At 34.0% G+C, this 19,152-nt stretch overlaps 1 protein-coding gene across 4 annotated transcripts in view; it reads right to left on the reverse strand.

Annotated features, from left to right (window-relative positions):
• LOC149818751 (MUS308 and mammalian DNA polymerase-like protein) overlaps window positions 1-19,152 on the reverse strand; it is a 117,362-nt gene that overhangs the window by 83,888 nt on the left and 14,322 nt on the right. For all 4 annotated transcript variants that reach the window (XR_016427135.1, XM_089984582.1, XM_089984581.1 and 1 more), the window contains exon 6: window positions 7,268-7,332. Coding sequence is in view for 3 of the 4 variants with exons in the window: in XM_089984582.1 (XP_089840708.1) it covers window positions 7,268-7,332 (65 nt within the window). In the remaining variant the exon portion in view is untranslated. The remainder of the gene's footprint in view (window positions 1-7,267; window positions 7,333-19,152) is intronic.

A 19,152-nucleotide genomic window follows, 5' to 3' on the forward strand; every position in this document is an offset into this window, starting at 1 on the left:
TACTTTATTATTTGAAAATATTTTTTCTATTTTTTTGTATGTTTCTTAATATAAATAATTTATTTTTAGGTATTTTGCCTTCACTTGCATGAGAACAAGGGATCAAGTGTTGCATCAGTTTATTATATATACTGCAATATAATATGTATTTCAATATATTGCAATATAATCTGTATAATCTCTTTAGAACAGGTACTTAATTTTAGGTATGTAATTATGTATATTCTGCAATATAATATGTATTTCAGTATATTATATATATTGCAATATAATATGTATTTCAGCATCTACTTTTTTCTGTGAGATCTGATTTTTTATTTTTTATTTATTTTTTGTTATCTACCTACATATTTGTGTTTTTATATGTAATTGTAATTGATTGTTCATTTGTTTTTTTAGAACTCTAAATTGTAATTGATTTTTTGTTTTAGTATTTTCTTGTATGCAATTTTTGCAATTGAACAATGGAAATTGGAAGAGATGTAGGATGGGATCATGGAACTAATGTTCCAAATCCTACTAAAGATCCAAACTTGTTGGACATGTAATTTGCAAGTACATTCAAAAAGAGACTACAAGTGGTATTTCAAGACTAAAATATCACTTAGTTGGCACAAAACATGGTGTCAACGCATGCCATGATGCTCCACCGAATGTGGTAAGGTTTTTTAAGAGTCATTTAACGGGTCAGCATGAAAGGAAACAAGAGGAGGAACAAAGGAAGTTAGAGATGGGGAGAAGTGTTTGCATCATCAGTTGTCGATAATGTAAATGTCAATGGATCAAATACTATGGCAAGAACATGCTCAGTTGGTCCCATAGTCCAATTTGTAAGCAAAGAAGCACAACAAACCACAACTAATACGGCATTCAAAAGGGATGAGAAAAACATGTATGTTATGTCATTGAAAGGTTTTTAATGTCAATATGTTATCATTCAATCTTTGCAACAGTCCATATTTTGGTCCAATGGTAGAAAGTATTGCAAATTATGGGCGAGGATTCATACCACCTTCTTACCATGAAATAAGAATGTGGATTTTAAAGGATGAGGTAGACTTTACGTATGAAATATTGAAAAAGTTCAAAAAAGAATGGCCTAAAATTGGTTGCAGTATTATGGCATATGGTTGGACAGACGGAAAAGAAAGAAATTTAATTAATTTTCTTGTGAATAGCTCATAGGGGACGGTATTTTTTATATCAGTTGACATCAGTGACATAAAAAACAACTGAAAATTTGTATATGTTGTTTGAAAAAGTTGTTAAAAAAGTTCATGAAGATAATGTGGTGCAATTCATTACAGAAAATGCACTAAATTATGTACAGCTGGGAATATGTTGACAGAAGGTAAAACATGTTTTTGGACACCATGTGCAGCACATTGGATAGATCTGATGTTGGAAGATATTGGAAAAATACCAATTTTTAAAGATACAATAGAAATGGCAAAGAAAATTACAAGATATATCTATAGTCATGCATGGGTATTAAATTTGATGAAAAAGTTCACAAAGAAAAGAGAACTTCCGCGTTCAGCTGTTACTCGTTTTGCCGCATGATATCTCACGCTTCATAGTATTGGATGTTACAAGAAAAAGTTGAAGTCTATATTTTTGTCTTCAGATTTTATATCATCTAATTACTATAAGAAGGATGTTACTAAGAACATTGCTCATATTGTTCGTAATGATCATAAGTTTTGGGTTGTTATATCTTATGTAATTGAAGCTACGCTACCTCTCATGAAAATATTGAGATTAATGGATGCAGATGAGCCTGCTATGAAAATTTTGTATGAGACAATGGATAAAGTAAAGGAGAAAATTGCTTGAATCTTGATAACGTGGAAAGCAAATATAAACCTATGACAACTTTTCTATTTGCCTAAAAAGTTATCATGAATATGACAAATAAATTTTATAAATTTAAAATTACCTTTGCTTCAATCGTAGGTTGTAACGAACATACACGAGGTCATTGAGCCTTTTGTGCTCTAATTTGTTTCTTCGCTTTATATGAATCAACTTAAAGATGCTCCAATTTCTTTTGTATCCACTTGGACTTGCAACTCCATAGGTCTTTGCATGCAGCTGCCTATTATTTAAACTCTCAATTTTATTATGCTAACAACTTCAACCCATATTAGAGAAGTTATTGTTGTTTTTATGATTGTGTTGAAAATTTGGTTTTTGATGCAAATGTTCGATTGAAAATTACAATACAAATCAATGCATTTAAAAAGGCAAATGGGTTGTTTGGCAGAGACAGTCATTACAACAAGGAAACTAAAAAGCCCTAGTAAGTTTGCAATGTTTTTATTATTTTTTTATTAAATTCATGCATTTAAAAATGCAAAGGGGTTGTATCATTATTAATGTTTTTATCATTTTTTTATTGTTTTATTTGAATATAGTTGATTGGTAGAGTTCATTTGGGGAAGAAAAATCTGAGTTTGATGAATTTTGCAATTTGAATTCTAAGTTTGACGTGTAGTGCATCGGGCTGTGAGAGAAATTGGAGTATCTTCTCATTGGTATGTGTCACTATGTGACTTTGTATTTTGTTTTTTAAATGCATTTCTATATGTTCAATTATTTTATAATTGATTATAAATTATTTGGAATTATAGATGAATTCAAAATGAAAGAATAGACTTGAACAAGAGAAGATGAATGCATTGGTTTTTGTCATGTATAATATGAAATTAAGGGAGAGAAATATGAAGGATACCAAAGACCCTATATGTCTAGATCATATAGACTCAGATGATGAGTGGATTATTGAGCAAGAAGATCGAGTATTGCCTAGCGATCCCAATTGGTTGGAGGATTCATGGTGGGACACAAACTTCAACATAAACGCCAATGAGCATGTGTCTGTCGAAGAAGTCACTTCACATCATGTTTCACAAAGTGATTCTGAGCAAGACAATTCATCAACAGCTCTAAGTAAGACTATATTTTTTTACTTGCTACGAATGTAAGTGTGTGTTTTTAATTATATGCAATAAGTATTTAATATATGATTTTTTTATTGAAGGAAAAAGAAAACGAAAAACAGTGATTGAGGACGTGGAGGAAGGAAGTGCATATGATGAAGAGACAGATAATGAAAATGAAGAACCCATTTATATGGATTCCTCTAATGATGATATTGAAAACTTGGATATTGATGATGACGAGACACAAGAGCCTAGATCATAAATTATATCATAGGATTGTGTTTTTTGGGTCCTCCATTTGCACTTGTGAATGTTGTAAACTTGTAATATTCTCATTTATTGAGAGTTTTGAACAAATACACTTACATTTGCTTGTTAATGTTAATATGCATCTTCTAATGATGACATGATTTTGAAAAAATTGATTGTTAGTGATTTTGTTACTTAATTTTTTATTGAATGCTCATATTTTATTTCTTAGATAATTACATAGATCAAGTTGTTGCATTAATGTTAATTTTACATGTTAATTTTTGGTATTTATTTGAGATTTTCTATTTCTTATTGGTTGTTGCTTCATCAATAAAGCATTTCTTTTACTTTTTTGTATTTATAGATATTTTTAAATGTTTTTTAAGTTAAAAAAATTATGGTTTACACTTTACGCCTCGCTTTTGTTTTTGGTAGAGCGCTACACTACGCCTCAACACTTTTCACAACATTGAAAAGTTTTTCGAGACGAAAAATATTTTTCAAAGAGGAAGATGGCATTCTATTTATTAAATAGGCGTGGTAAGAGCGGCGTTGGCCAAAAAAGTTTTTAGGGACACTTTTTGAAATAAGGTTCTAGTAGTTTTAAAAATATGTCTATGTTTTCTATCGCCAAGGTCATTTTGTTGAGAGGTTTTCAAGCAAGACCTCTGATATAAATTTAATTTTCTTTCCAATAGCACTTAAATTCATTTGACAAAAATTCTTCTCTTGAATCGGAACGAAAAATAAGAATGATAGTTTGGAATTGATCTTAATTAAATTATGAAATTTCTTAAAACAAGAAAAGGTTTCTAATTTTTGCCTAAGAAAATATATCTAAGTATATCTAGTATGATCATTAATAAATGAAACATAGTAGGAGAATCCTCCTTTAGACATGACTGGAATGGGTCCTCACACATTTGGATGCACCAATTCAAAGGTTTTCTTAGTCTCATAAAATCTAGAAAAAAAGGGAGAGTTTTTATTTTTTCAAGTGTACAATCTTGGCAAACAAATTCTTTCTCATTACAATTTTTTCCAAAAAAGGAAAATGAGATAGTATTGGATGACCTAGCCTTCTAGAACAAGTTTCAATACTTTTTTCTTGGGCATAGTTATAAAAGGAGCTCGTTGGAATACACAAAAAGTCCATGTAGTATAAATCTTTTCTCCTATGGCCTTCCGCAATCAGTACCCTGACTGGTGATACTGCACCAAGCAACCCTTAGATGAAAATGAGATTTCATACCCATAATAGGATATTTCAGAAACCAAAAGTAAATTTAAATTCAATTTGGGAATAACTCTAACTTTTGGAATGAAGAAATTTTTAGAATCATTTTTTAAATCTCTAATGCTAGTGATCTCTAAAGAAGTTCGTCGACGGTTGAAACATTAGAAATTTTTTTATCGGTGCAATAATTGGATAGTAGGGATCCATTAGGTGTCGTGAAAAAGGCCCCCAATCAAGAATCTATGAAGGCATACCCGAGGGAGATGAAGTTCACTCAGCGGTACCAGAGGTTGACATAGAAGACTTTAAAATTTGTTGGAGAGCCTCAGCAAGTTATGCTATGGATAGGTCTTTGAGGTCTCCATCCTTTTTGGACATATTTTCTCCCTGCTTAAAAGAGCTTTCTCCCATTGAAGCCACAATTTTTCTTCAACATATGGCATTTCGGCTTTATATGCCCCTGTTTATTGCAAATGTGACACAATCTTCTTTGCTACTCCATAGTTTTTGTCTTCCAAATTGAGGAGGCATGTAAGCATTTATGTTGTTTCCCATTTTAGAGATGGTAAGGGCTTCATCTTCTCCCTTGGTCATTCCAAGTTGTGTCTCTTGACAAATTTCGGCAACAACCTTATTAGGAGGCGATGAAAAGGTACGAAGAAGAAGAGAGAGGACTCGTACATGTTCGAACTTCTGGCGAAGACCATATAGGAAATTAGGAATTGAAAGAAGTGTTCTTTCTGCATTTGTCTTTGCCTAAGTTCAATGGCGGGCCCTTCCCAAATGGGTTCAAGAAGAGCAAGCTTGTACCACAAAAGAAATAGAGCACTATAATAACACTCATATCCCCTTGCTTTGTAGATCTAACTTTTTCTTGCAAAAAATATTAATCAACAAGATCTTTTTGAGTGTGCATTCCTTTCAAGAAGGCCCATGCTTTATTAGCCTTCTTGAACTTAGCAAGATTGGCAAAAAAATTTAGCTCCACATCATTCATGAACCATGTCAAGAACTTAGCATGTTGAATTCTCAATCCTTCATCTTAGCTTGATAATCTTGAATGGCTTTTTCTCTTTCTTCGCCAACAAGAGCTTTATCTTGATCTCCCCCATTCTTTGTGAGCTTAAGTTGTGGCTCAGGATCTGTGCCACAAACATAGCCCTAAAGTTTTTTTTCCCTTGAGGTGGTTCTCCATTGTGATGGCCCACATCAAGTAGTTTGATCCAAGTAGTTTGAATGAATGCTCAATCTTAGCCTCTTAATCGGCCATGACAAAGAAGGAGAATAAGAGGAAGAGAGTGTGTGTGAGGAAGGACGGCAACGCGCACTTGACCACCACGCACACCACTATTTCATGCGGAAAGTGGAACGAGGAGTGATGACAATGAGCACTCAAACACCACGAACCACGATCTCGCATGAGCAACCACTCACGAGTTACAAGAATCGAGAGCATATTGATCACCACGCACACCACTATTTCATGAGGAAAAAGGTGGAACAAGAAGTAATGACAATGAGCACTCGAACACCATGAACCACAACCTTGCACAAGCAATCACTCACTGAGTTGTAAGAATCAAGAGCATATTGGCTCTGAGACCATGTAATGATATCACAAGAGGAGAACAATCACAAAGTCACTAATGGGCTAAACACAAAAGTGTACACAACCACAAACCACTAAGGGCTAAGAGGAAAATATAAAAAATATTATTTTATTATAGCTCAAATACTCAAGAACAAACATCAAAAAATATGGGGGAGATTCCCATATAGGAACAAGAGAGGTTCAACCAAGGCGGAAAACGCGCTTCCCCAAAATGCGCTTTGAAAGCGTGAAATGTTGTGCTTCCGAAACACATGGGGAAGCGCCTATTTTAATTAAGAAGTGCACTTCCTCGATAACTAGAAATGTGCTTCCCATTAAAGGGAAGCGAGGGAAACTCGCATCACAATATTGGAAGTGAGTTTAAGTTTTTTTAAGGGTTTGGTCAGTTTTACCCACTTATTAAATTTTTCACCCAAAAAAAATGTGTTTTTAAGGAGGGTAAAATAGTTATTTTCAAAGTTTCATGAAAAAAGCCCCAAGTCGATAGTGTTTGGGCAGTTTTACTCTCTCTCAGCAATCTCCACTTTCTCCGACCACCTACTCTGACCTCAGGCAATGGGTGTCCTCAGGTACATATGCTCTCTCTCTCTCTCTCTCTCTCTCTCTCTCTCTCTCTCTCTCTCTCTCTCTCTCTCTCTCTCTTGCTGGGCATCTTTGATAGCATTTTCAGTATGATCTCCAAACATGTGATAGTCGATTGGTGTGTGTGGATGCATATTACTTTGTGTTCTTTTATCCCAGTTTTAGTATTTTAGATCGTGCTAATTTTGGTTGCACCAACCCCGTCAGCATTTACTGACTAGCCAGGCATAGTGTTTGCTTTGTGCAACCGCAAAGTGCTAACCGCTGACAGCATTTACTGACTAGCAAAGTTCATTTTTATTCTTTTTTTTTAGGCAAAATTATATGTTCTATTGGCCTCTTAGCAGACGTTGACCATCACATGGAAGATATGTCTTCTGATTGTCCAATAAAGTAATGTAATACATTACTTTCTTCATTTGTCTGACATATGGGGAAAATTACACATCTGTTCCTTTTATCATTAAGAACTATCATCTTTCACAAATATTAAAAAGAGACAACAGAGTGCAAAGCACAGAAAATCTATTTTGATGAATGTTTCCTCTACTATAGATGCATGAAGATACACGCATGTGCATGCACATGCACAAACATGCAAGCACACCATGCAGGTGATAGAAATTGCTTGAGTTATACCTTGTAGATGCACAATAAACAAGATTTCTTTTCTGCAAGACACCATCGATTTGGAGGCATTCAACCTGCAAGCTAAAAGAAAAAACTATGATGCACCATTATTTTTTTAGGTTGTGTAAAATAAATATGAATCAACTGACCAATAAAACAAAAGCCAAGCTATGTGTACAAATTCAAAAATACATGGCACAATCAAAGAAGAAGCCAAGGGAATGAGAGGAAGCATAGAAACTCCATTAAACAAAAGAAGATTAGTTTACAACATATAGTGTCGACCCCCTTCCCAACCCTACTCTGACCAATCTGGACCAAAATGACCCCCTAGCTTTGACTCCAACACCTCTTAATGGCCAATTACAAAACTACCCCTACATACACATAATAATACATGAAATGGGTATTACCCATCAGAATGGTACATAGTAATACATTTTTTAGCACTCCTCGTCAAACTTGAGATGATATAAACACAATCATATCAAGTTTGAAGAGGAATGTCTAAAAACTTTTAGCAGCGAACTCTTGGTAAAACAATCTGCAATCTGATGAATGGTCCGGACGTATGCCAATGAGATTACTCCCTCTAAATACGCTCTGCGAGTAAAGTGACAATCTATCTAAATATGTTTGATTCTCTCATGAAAATCTGGATTCTTGACTATACGGATAGCACTCTGATTGTCATAATATAGGAGAGTCCCCCCATCAACTTTGACCCCCAAATCCTCTAACAGTCATCTCAACCATACTACCTTTGCAGTGACTTGAGAAATATCTCTACGCTCTGCTTTGCATATGGAAAAGGCAATTCTTTAATGTTTCTTACACTTTCAGGATATCAAATAATCACCCAAAAACATTCAAAATCCTGTGATAGTGTTTATCCTACAACACTCCAAAGTCAGCTTCATAATAGGTTTTCAACTTCAATTCAGATGAAACAGAAAAGAACAATTCATAATGCATATGATGATCCTCAATATTGTGGACAAGTGAGTAGATCTAGGAGCATTCATAAACTGGATCACAACATGAACTACAAATGTAATATTTGGTCTAGAAATAGCCAAGCAAATCAAACTCCTTACCAGTTGCCTATATATTGTGGGATCATCCAAAAGCTAAACATCTATATGCTTCAATTTGCAATTTACTTTCATAGGAATACTCGCTTCTTATCATCCATTCATCTTGCTTTACTAATCATGCTTGTTGCATACTTATGGTGTGTCAACAAATAACCCTTTTCTAGGAATGTCACCTCAAGTACCAAGAAGTACTTCAAGTTGCAAGTCTTTTATTTCAAAACACCTTGCCACTCAAACCTTCACAACTCTTCTAAAAATGCCACGTGTAGATGTCTAAACCTTTTTGTTCACAAGATCATAACATTGATATCCCTTTTGACCTTTAGGGTACCGTATGAAGCAACACTTTACAGTCCTTGGTGACAACCAATCTCTCTATTGGGGTGGAATCAGAACAAAATACATACTATCAAATATCCATAATGCCCCATAATCTAGTTCCTTATTAAACAACTTGAATGGAGAGATATTTCCAAGAATACTTGAGGGCATCTGATTTATCAAGTACACTGCAACTCCCACGGCCTCTACCCAAAACTCCTTAGGCATTGTACTATTAAAAAATAATGCCTTGGAAGTTTCAAGTATATGTATGTTCTTTCTTTCAACAACTTCATTCAACTCTAGCACATAGGGACACGACAAGATTTTTGGGGAACTAATATTTTTTCATGCAAAAACTCTTATACGCAATGTCCTATGCACTCTCCCCTTGAGTTTGAACCGAGAGACTTCACTTTAGCTGCAAATAGAATGTCAACAAAAGCACAAAATCTCTTAAAAATATTATGCAATTCACTGATGTTTTATAAAATATATACATGTATATCTACTATGATCATCAATAAAATGCATTAAACCTCACTTTTATATAACAAAAGAAGGCCGCCAAACATCATAGTGAATAAGATCAAAGGGACTAACTCAACTTCTCTAAGACCTAATGAAAGAGCATGACCTTTGGCAATCCTACAACTCTCGCAGACAATGTTGTATCATACCATATCATATGATGTGGTACAATATGCATCGTTACTATCAGGTAGATTGATACGATACACACTTGCATCGTGATATGTCGATTGTATCGTATTATATGATATCGAGTGTATCGTATGATACACCCTTGACGTGATTTTAGAAGCCCCAAAAGGTTAAAGACACCTCTAGGGCCGATTTCCCCATTTGTCTAGAGGTCATTAGGAGGGAACACACACACCCTAGGTGGCTTGAGAGAGTTGTGGGGCTCGATTCTTGCGCATGGGAGAGGGTTTTTGCAGTTTTCTCGTGTGAGAGTGCATTTTCACTCATTTTTCACTCAAAGAAGTGAGATAAGGTAAAAAAATCATTTGTTACTTCATTCGTGCAGGGGTGCACACGAGACGAGTTCGAGTCGAGCTTAGGCTGGTCCAGCTTAGCTCGTTAAAAAAATAGTTGTTCAAGCTCAGTTCGAGTTCAAGCCGAGCTTGAACAACTGTTCTCCAAACTCGTCTCGATTTGAACTCGAGCTTGGCTCGAGTTGAGCTGAGCCAAGCATTTTTTATTTAAAAAAGATTTAATATGTAGTGAAGACAATGGGTTTCAAACAACCCACTTCCTCAGAAAATGGCTAACACATTACACTACACGTCTAAGCAAAGCCTTTTGATGTGTCTGCTTTATAAACATAAATTATTCACATACCATACTGAGTGCATTATTAACTACACAAACTGAGCTTAATCGGGCCAATTGAGCACAAGCGAGCTTGATTGACTAATCAAGCTCAGATCGTTTATATGTACCGAGCTTGAGCTTGTGCTCAAGCTAAGCTCGTTTATCTACTCGACGAGATTGAGACAAGCTTAAACGAGTCAAGCTCGACCCGAGCCCGAGCTAGCTCGGGTCATTGTGCACCCCTACATCTCGAGCCCGAGCTAGCTCGACTCATTGTGCACCCCCACATTTGTATATTTGGAGGGTAAGCCCCTTTCTTTTTTATTTATTTTTACCCTTAATCCCATTGTTTGTGCCCTTAGAACTCCAAATCCATCCCTAAGTGTGTTATTAAGCATTTTTTACATCTTTGTGGTGATTAGATTTAGTAATCCAAGCCCTAAGAGTTCGATGGATGGTGAAGGATGCCTCCCAAAGGATCCTGCAATGAAATATTGCACACTAGTTGACTTTGGGACGCCAATTGAAAGGAGTAACTAAGTGTAACTTTTATGGTTTTGTTATGCACAAAGGATTGTATAGATTTAAATTCCAATTGTAGGGCATAGCAACTCCAGCATGAAATTATGTAACGACAACATTCCTATTGATATTGGTGTTGAGATTCTTACTAGTCTTATCGAAGATGATAAAAAAAGGCAAGAGAGCGTGCACCAATTGCCGAAGTAAAATTGCCAGAGGTGGCCCATGATTCAGAAGATAAAGATGATTCATCATCATCTCAGGCTGTTAAACGATGCAATAAACGGACAAAATCATTAAGCTAAAGTCTGATACTAAAGAGAGAAGATTATTGATATATAGACATATGTTTCTAAACTTTAGCTTGTCTACCTTTCTTCTTAGCATGACATTTTGCAACTAAAAATCATCACTTTAACTTTTGTAATGAGTTATGAAAACCTTATTGCTTTTGAATGTAGTGTTATCTTGTCTTAACTTATTCTATTTGTGGTGATTAGATTTATTAATGGCTCGACGTTCTCCACATGTTGAGGAGCCAATGTGGCGATACTGTGAGATTCTTAACGATCATAATGGGCATGCATCTTTAAAATGTAGGTTGTCATTTATTGATTAATGGAGGCTTGTACCACATGAGAGAGCATATTGCAATGGTTGGTGGATGAGAATATCACCATGTCCATTGGTTGTAGTGAGAAATGAGCTGAGATACGTGTTTGTATAGAAAAAATTAGAAATATGAATATTAGACAAAGAGAGTAAGCAGCACAAGCATTGGCACATGTGTCGTCAGTGGCAGCACCTGCACAACCAAATGAAGAGCAACAGGTCCAGAATAAGATGTCATCTCTAATGTATAACAAGGGATGTTTGATAGTGAAGACGATTGATGTTGTTTTGAATCTTTTGTCACAAAACTTGTGTAAAAAAACCTATATTTAGTTTACGGTGAAATGAGATATTTTAATGAAAATATCTATGTTTAGTTAATTGTATTGCATAAATATATTTTGTTATTGGATTCTATGATTTTTTTTGGATTTTTTTAGATTTTTAAAGAAGTTTCTATTGAAAATGTGATTTTACAATACGCATAGTCATAGATATCGACGATATTTTCAAAATATCATGATATTATCATTATATTTTCAACAAATGATATTATAGGTAAAATATTGTGATATTTTGATATCGCAATATTATCATGAGAATCTCGTGATATTATCAATTATTGTTATTGTTTTTTTAATTTCTATATTTGAAATGTGTGTTTTTGCTTTATTTTGCATTTTTTACTTATTTTATTTATTATATATTATTTTATTATCTAAACTTGATATTTTCTTACTTAGTTTTTATTTTTATATATTTTTATTTTTTTAAGCCCTGAGAATTTTCCGAGATTTATCATCAAACCTATAATATCGCGAGAAATAGCCTCACAAAGATATAGCTAATACTGATATTTGTGATTATGATGATACGATACGATAGATACTTTTTTTTTATCACGACCAATAGGGGTTACGAACTTACGATACGCTTTTTACAACCTTCCTCTCAACACCTAACATACACATTGTGCGTACAATCACCCAATACACCAGAAGACAATATATATAGCCTAAAACTAAACACAAGACCCAACCATTGATGCCACAAGAAAGACGAACCAAATTTGTAGCACCCATACTAATCTCAACTAAACTCCGATGAGTTTGATACAAATGATCCATAAAATAAAGATGGTCTTGTTTATGCCCAGTTTCAATCCTCCTCTGTGACAACCAATCTTGCGCAAAACAATGATCAAGAGTAAAGATAACATCACAATTGTACTTAGTATATTGACCCACAAAAATTAAATTCATGGCAAGAGACGAAACCAAATAAACTTCAAAAATATTCAATTTTCCATCAAGACTGGAAGTGGAAGAAATAGATCCAATTTTAAAAATATTCCTAAAAGGTATATTTGTAATGTGAAAGGCATCAAAACATGACTTGCAATTGGTTAATAGACTCATTAGTTGTCATGTGACATGATGCTTCTGAGTTTATTAAACAATCTAGATCGACACTAGGGATACCTACGAAGGCACAACTAGAGGTACCAAGAGGAGTAGAGTAGTTGAATCAAAAGTGGCAGACTCGGCAAGAAGTTCTATCAGGTGTTGCATCTGGTCAAGCCTAGAGTGGACATAAGACTGCATTGACCATGCATATATTTTGTGTTTTATCCATACTATTTTATACATGATCCAATGGAAAATTGTTTTAAAAACCCATTTTTATCATTAGTTTCGAGAAACCGCATTGGAATTAAAAATATCAAAAAATCATGTATTTCAAAGCTTACCCTGCATTTTTAGTATTTTTATTAGTTTTAGAATTTTCTTAATTGTAGTTTATTTAGGTTAGGTTTAATTAAATAATTTTAATTAGTTTAAGAATTTTTTATTTTTAGAGAAACACATTTTTAATAAGAGAACCTTTTTGAAAATTATTGAAAATCTTTGGACTCTTTTTGAAAAAATGTGTTTTAACCTAATCACATCATTATAAATAGCATGTTTTCAGCATGAGGGGACGTTTTTCCCTCTTCCAAAAAAAAGCCCCCTTTGCTCCCTCTCTCTCTCCCTTGCTCTCTCTCCTTGCCGATTTCTCCCTCTCTCTTCTTCTTCTTTTTCTTCTTGCTTCTCTCATCCAATCCGTCGTCGGCAACCTTCTCTTTTTGTCGGGGAGGCGTGCGTTCAGCTGGGATTAACCATCTTCTCTTCTCATCAAATCCGTCAAAGGTAAGCTGTCAGGTTTGCTTCTCCCCCGTTTCTCGTAGTTTAGTTTTGCATAACATAAAGCATAGCATTGCATATAGTTTTAGTTGATTCATGCATATTTTTGCATATTTATATTATTTAATCTATATAGTTTAATTTTCTTGCATCTGAAAAAATAAAAAGAAAAAAATATATTTCATTTTAATATAAGTTAGTCATTTTCTTAATTTAAGCATTGAATAATCTTGGTTTAGGTAAATTGATAGGTTTAACATAAGGTTTTTGTTTCTTTTCTTGATTCTTGATTAGTTCTTGATTAGTTTTAGGTTAGATCTAGCTTAGAATAGCTTGTTTCACATTTTTATTGTATTCGGTGTGTTTTAGATCAAGGTAATAAATATTTTTCCTTTAGCCAATATGCATTGTTTTTATCCAATTATCGTTTTTTTAGAATAGCTTAGATTAAAGTTTGTTTGCTTTCTTTTATCAGTTAAATAGTTAGTTTTCTTTTAATTCCAGAAATTTTCTATTAATTAGATTAGAAATAATGGTTTGCATTCAATTATCATTTTTTCAGTTAGTGTGTTTTAATGTAGCCGATTTAGATAGTTGCGTTTTTGTTTTGTTTCAATTCACATTAAATCTCGTTTTCCCAGTCATTAGATTAGGATTATTTCTTTAGTTAATGTTAGTATAGAATAGATTAGATTCACGTTAATTAAATTTAATTAGTTTGTTAATTTTTAGCTCAGCCGATATTCTCTTGTGTGTTAGTCATTAGCGTTTTAGCATAACTAGGTTAGTTTCATCGTGTGTTGTTGTAGCACTAAATCAATTAATATACGTTAATGTTAATATCATTCACGTCATGTACGCAGCCTAGTTCTTCATTTATTTTGCTTTAACAAGTTGCATAGTTTACACTAGCCGATTCTTTATTTCATCTATGATCAATTTGTTAGGTTAGCTATTAGTATTATTTAATGTTTTACATTTTGTTAATACCGTACAGCATCCTCCATTATGTCATTCATTAGCTTTTTTTATCTTGCATATAGTTTAATAACTAGTTTTCGTTTATTCGGGCTAGCCGATTAGCATAGTTTATTAATTAATTTTCTTGCTTAGTTCTTGTTCACTTTTATTAACTTGTTGACATTAGATTTAATTGATTAATTAGTTTGCCATATTCAGTTGATTGCTTTCTTGATCTTTAGAGTTGATTAGTTAGTTTCTTTAATTAGTTGTTGCAAGTTAGTTCTTGATTGTTAGTTAGGTTGTTTTGTTATTTTGTCTTTTAGTGTTAGTTGTTATTAGTGGTTCATAGTTAGTTCATGTTATTAGTTTCATGTTAGTCATGTTCATGTTTTTGTGATTTTTCCTTATATTTACATTTAATTTTTTCGTAGATTTTCTTTTCTGATTTGTGTTTTGTGATTCTTGTTTTGCAAGGAAGCGTTTGAATGTATGATAAACCCCTTTTCGTACCCCCAAAGTGCCCTCTGAGATCCCTAAAAAGTCCCCTCAAAAGGCCTTTCAGGCCCTCAAAAGTGCCCTCAGGGAGCCTTCTGGAATAAGGATCAGTAGAAGAGAAGTAAAAAGATCATAACCATTCAAGGAAGGGGACAAAAGCCTCAAGCACTGAAGATTGTTTCTCTTATTTTTAGATTAGGATTTTAATTATTAATTCATTGGGTCTGTAATAAAATCATTTATTTTTTTCTTTTTTCTTTTTTCTTTTTTATTTTTTTCCTTTTTTATTTTTTATTTTTTATTTTTTTATTTTGTAATCATTGGGTCTGCAGGGGCAGCACTCTTAGTGTATTTATTTAATTAATTGATTTTTTCTTTTTGGCAATAATGCGAAGTTTAATTGTGTGCTTGAATACAAAGTATTTCTCGTTCCCTGAGATCGACCCGGACTTCACCACTCGTGCGAGCCGATTTTTATTATTTGGTGTCTGACAGTGTTATTAAAAATGCACCTCAAGGCGCAAAAAGCGCGCCTCGCCTTAAGGCGAATGGACTTTCTGCCTTGAGGCGTATGGGTAAAGCGCAAAACCCCCGAAGCGCGCGCCTCATACACCTTGAGGCGCACCCCTCAAGGCGAGGCGAGCCTGAGGATGAGGCGCATATGCCTCGTTAGTTTTCGTCAAATGAGGGTCAAAACCCTCATTTGACCAAAAATTAGAGCTTAAACATAAAGGGGTCGAGGGCCCTTTATATTTAAGCCCCTCATTTTTTTCTCACCGCACTCTCATTCTGTTTTTTTTTTCTCACAGCAGTCTCTCTCTCGGCTCTCACAGCATTCTCTCTCTCGTGGTGGAGCCCCGAAACAGGTACGCTCTCTCTCTCATTTCTAGTTTTTTCTCTTTCCCGTTCTCCTCTTCTTATCTCTTCTCCTTCTCAGCACATTTACACGCCTTCCTCGTGCTGCTTAAGCAGAAAAAATGAGTAAGTTGATTGATGAAATACAAATTAGTATGCACTATTGAATATTTACTTTGCAGATTATTACAATTTATGTAGTATGGATTTAATGATTGATGAATATTATTATTGTGTTGTACTGACTATTTGTTCGTTTATTCTTTCTGAAACCATTCTCACAGTTTAAATCTTTTTTTTTGTAACTTTCAGACTCATGCTTACCCCTAAGCTATTCAAGAACATTGCTTGTATCATCACGGTTTATGCTTCAGACTCGCATTTTTTACCTGTCCTGGGTCAAGGCTTGCAGACTGGCAATCTTCAGACTTGCATTTTTGTCGGTCTGTGACAAAATTTTGACCTACTGGTGGACTTAAAACATTTTTCTATTAGCATTCTTTATCATTATAGTTGATCTATCATCTTGCATTGGCTGCTGGTTGCATCTGACTTAGCCTAAGCTATGACTTTATCATTTGTACGATGGGGCACAACTGGCTTATGGCTAGCAACCCGATATTAGTTAGGGATGCTAATAAACATTTGGCCTAATTAATATCTGTGTGACTTGGTGTATCTGCAAACAAAATGTTAAAGTATTTAAGATTTTTTACATTTCATAAATCGTGAGTGTGATAGTTAATTGGGTATAATTCAGCATCCCCATAGATTAGATATTACTTTCATGAACATGCGAGCTCTTGTTTGGACCACGAGTGGAATATGTACTCTCATTAGGCTGCTTTTAGAAAGACCTTGTTTGTGTTGCCATGCATGTCCATTCTCTTTCAAGACCTAAATCTTGATAATGAATGCAGGTGCAATGTCGACCATGTCTGTCACGGGAAAACCCGTTGCAGAAAAAGTTTGAATCGATTAGCCTTGTTCCATTTAACTCTTTTGGCTTTGGCTTAGTTCACATTTTTTGGTTAAAGAAGATATTGTGCACTTATTGGTTTCTCATATACACAAGCATGTATGCATTCATTATTCATATTGCAACTGTTATTAGTTTATTATTTGTTTGTGCATTTGTTGACTATTGAATTATTGAATCATAAAATGCAGCAAAATCTTTTTCTGTTATTTTGAATGCATTTTATCAAAGAATGGTACTTGTAATCTAATTTTTTGTGTTAATATATATTTTCTTATATGCATTTTTGCAGTTGAACAATGGAAAAAGATGTAGGATGGGATCATGGAGCTAAAGTTTCAAATCCCACTAAATATCTCAAACTCGTAGGACATGTAATTTGCAATTACTATTATAAACAGACTACAGGAGGCATCTATAGGTTAAATCATCACTTAGCTGGCACAAAACATAGTGTAAGCATGTGTGAAGCAGTTTCACCTAATGTGAAAAGATTTTTTTCAGAATCATCTAAGGGATTAGAAGCAAAAAAACAAGAGGAAGAACAAAACAAGTCGGATATCGGAAGGAGTGTTTATTTTGGATCATCAACAGGCGATAATGTGAACAAAGAAATCAGTGGATCACGTAGTGATGCAAAAACAAGCACAGGTGGTCCTATGGACCTCTTTGTGAACAAAGAAGCACGACAAACCACAATAAACATTGCTTTCAAAAGGGATGAAAGAAAAAATGTATGTCATGCCATTGGTAGATTTTTTATTCAAATGTCTTAGCATTTAATCTTTGCAACAGTCCATATTTTGGTGCAATGGTAGAAGCTATTGCAAATTATGGGCGAGGGTTCAAACAGTCTTCTTATCACGAGATCAGAATGTGAATTTTGAAGGACGAGATAGATTGTACTCACAAAATTTTAAAAGAGTTCAAAAAGGAATGTCTAAAGGTTGGTTGCAGCATTATGACAGATGGTTGGACAGATGGAAAAGAAAGAAAATTAATTTTCTTGTGAACAACTCATCTGGAACAGTATTTTTGAAGTTTGTTGACATCAGGCACATGAAAAAAGTGGTGCAAATTTGTGTAAGTTGTTTGAAGTTGTTAAAGAAGTTAGTGAAAGTAATGTGGTGCAATTCGTTACAGATAATGCATCAAATCATGTGGCAGCTGGGAATATGTTAACAGTAGGAAAAACATATTTTTGGACACCACGTGCAGCGCATTGCTTGGATCTTATGTTAGAAGATATTGGAAAGATATCAATTTTAAAAAATACAGTGGAAAAGGCAAAAAAAAATTACAAGATATATTTATAGTCATGCATGGGTATTAAATTTGATGAGAAAGTTCACAAAGAAAAAGAAAGAACTTTTACTCATTTTGCCACAATATATCTCAAGCTTCATAGTATTGGATGTTATAAGAAAAAGTTGAAGTTGATGTTCTTATCTTCAAATTTTAGATCATCTAATTACTATAAGAAATCTGATGCAAAGAACATTTCTTATATTGTTCTTAATGATTATAAGTTTTGGGTTGCCATATCATATGCAAATAAAGCTATATTGTCTCTCGTGAAAGTGTTGCGATTAATTGATGCAGATGAACCTGCTATGAGTTTTTTGCACGAGGCAATGGATAGAGTAAAGGAGAAAATTGCTTCAAACCTTGACAAGGTTGAACGAAAATATAAACCAATTTGGGATATCATTGATAGACGATAGGACTTGCAACTTCATAAGTCTTTACATGCAGCTGCCTATTATTTAAATCCATATTTTCATTATGCTGATAACTTCAATCCGGATGGAGAAGTCATGAGTGGCTTTTATGATTGTGTTGAAAAATTGATTTCTAATGCAAATGTTCGATTGAAAATTACAACACAAGTCGATGCATTTAAAAAGGCAAAGAGGTTGTTTGGTAGAGAGGCAGTTGTTACAACAAGAAAATTAAAAAGTCCGGGTAAGTTTGCAATTATGTTGTTTATTAATTATGACATTCTTAATATTTTTATCAATTTTGTATTGTTTTATTTGAATGCAACTGATTGATGGAGTTCATTTGGGCACGAAAATCCTGAGTTGATGAAGTTTGCAATTCAAATTCTAAGTTTGACATACAGTGCATCGGGTTGTGAGAGGAACTGAAGTACTTTCTCATTGGTTTGTGATTTTGTATTTTATTTTTGAAATACATTTTTATAAGTGTAATTATCTTATAATTGATTATCAATGATTTAAAATTATAGGTGCATACAAAACGGAAGAATAGACTTAAACAAGAGAAAATGAATGCATTGGTTTTTGTAATGTACAATATGAAATTAAGAGAGAGAAATATGAAGAGGAGGGCTACCAAAGACCTTATATGTCTGGATCATATAGACTCAGACGATAAGTGGATTGTAGAGAAGGAACATTCAGTGTTGCCTTGTGATCCCAATTGGTTGGAGGATTCATGGTTGGATTCAAACTTCGACATAAATGCCATTGAGCATGTGTCTATTGAAAAAGTTACTTCACCTCATGA

Source organism: Nuphar pumila, chromosome 13, assembly GCF_984573655.1.
Source record: "Nuphar pumila chromosome 13, dmNupPumi1.hap1.1, whole genome shotgun sequence".
Classification (NCBI taxonomy): Eukaryota; Viridiplantae; Streptophyta; class Magnoliopsida; order Nymphaeales; family Nymphaeaceae; genus Nuphar; species Nuphar pumila.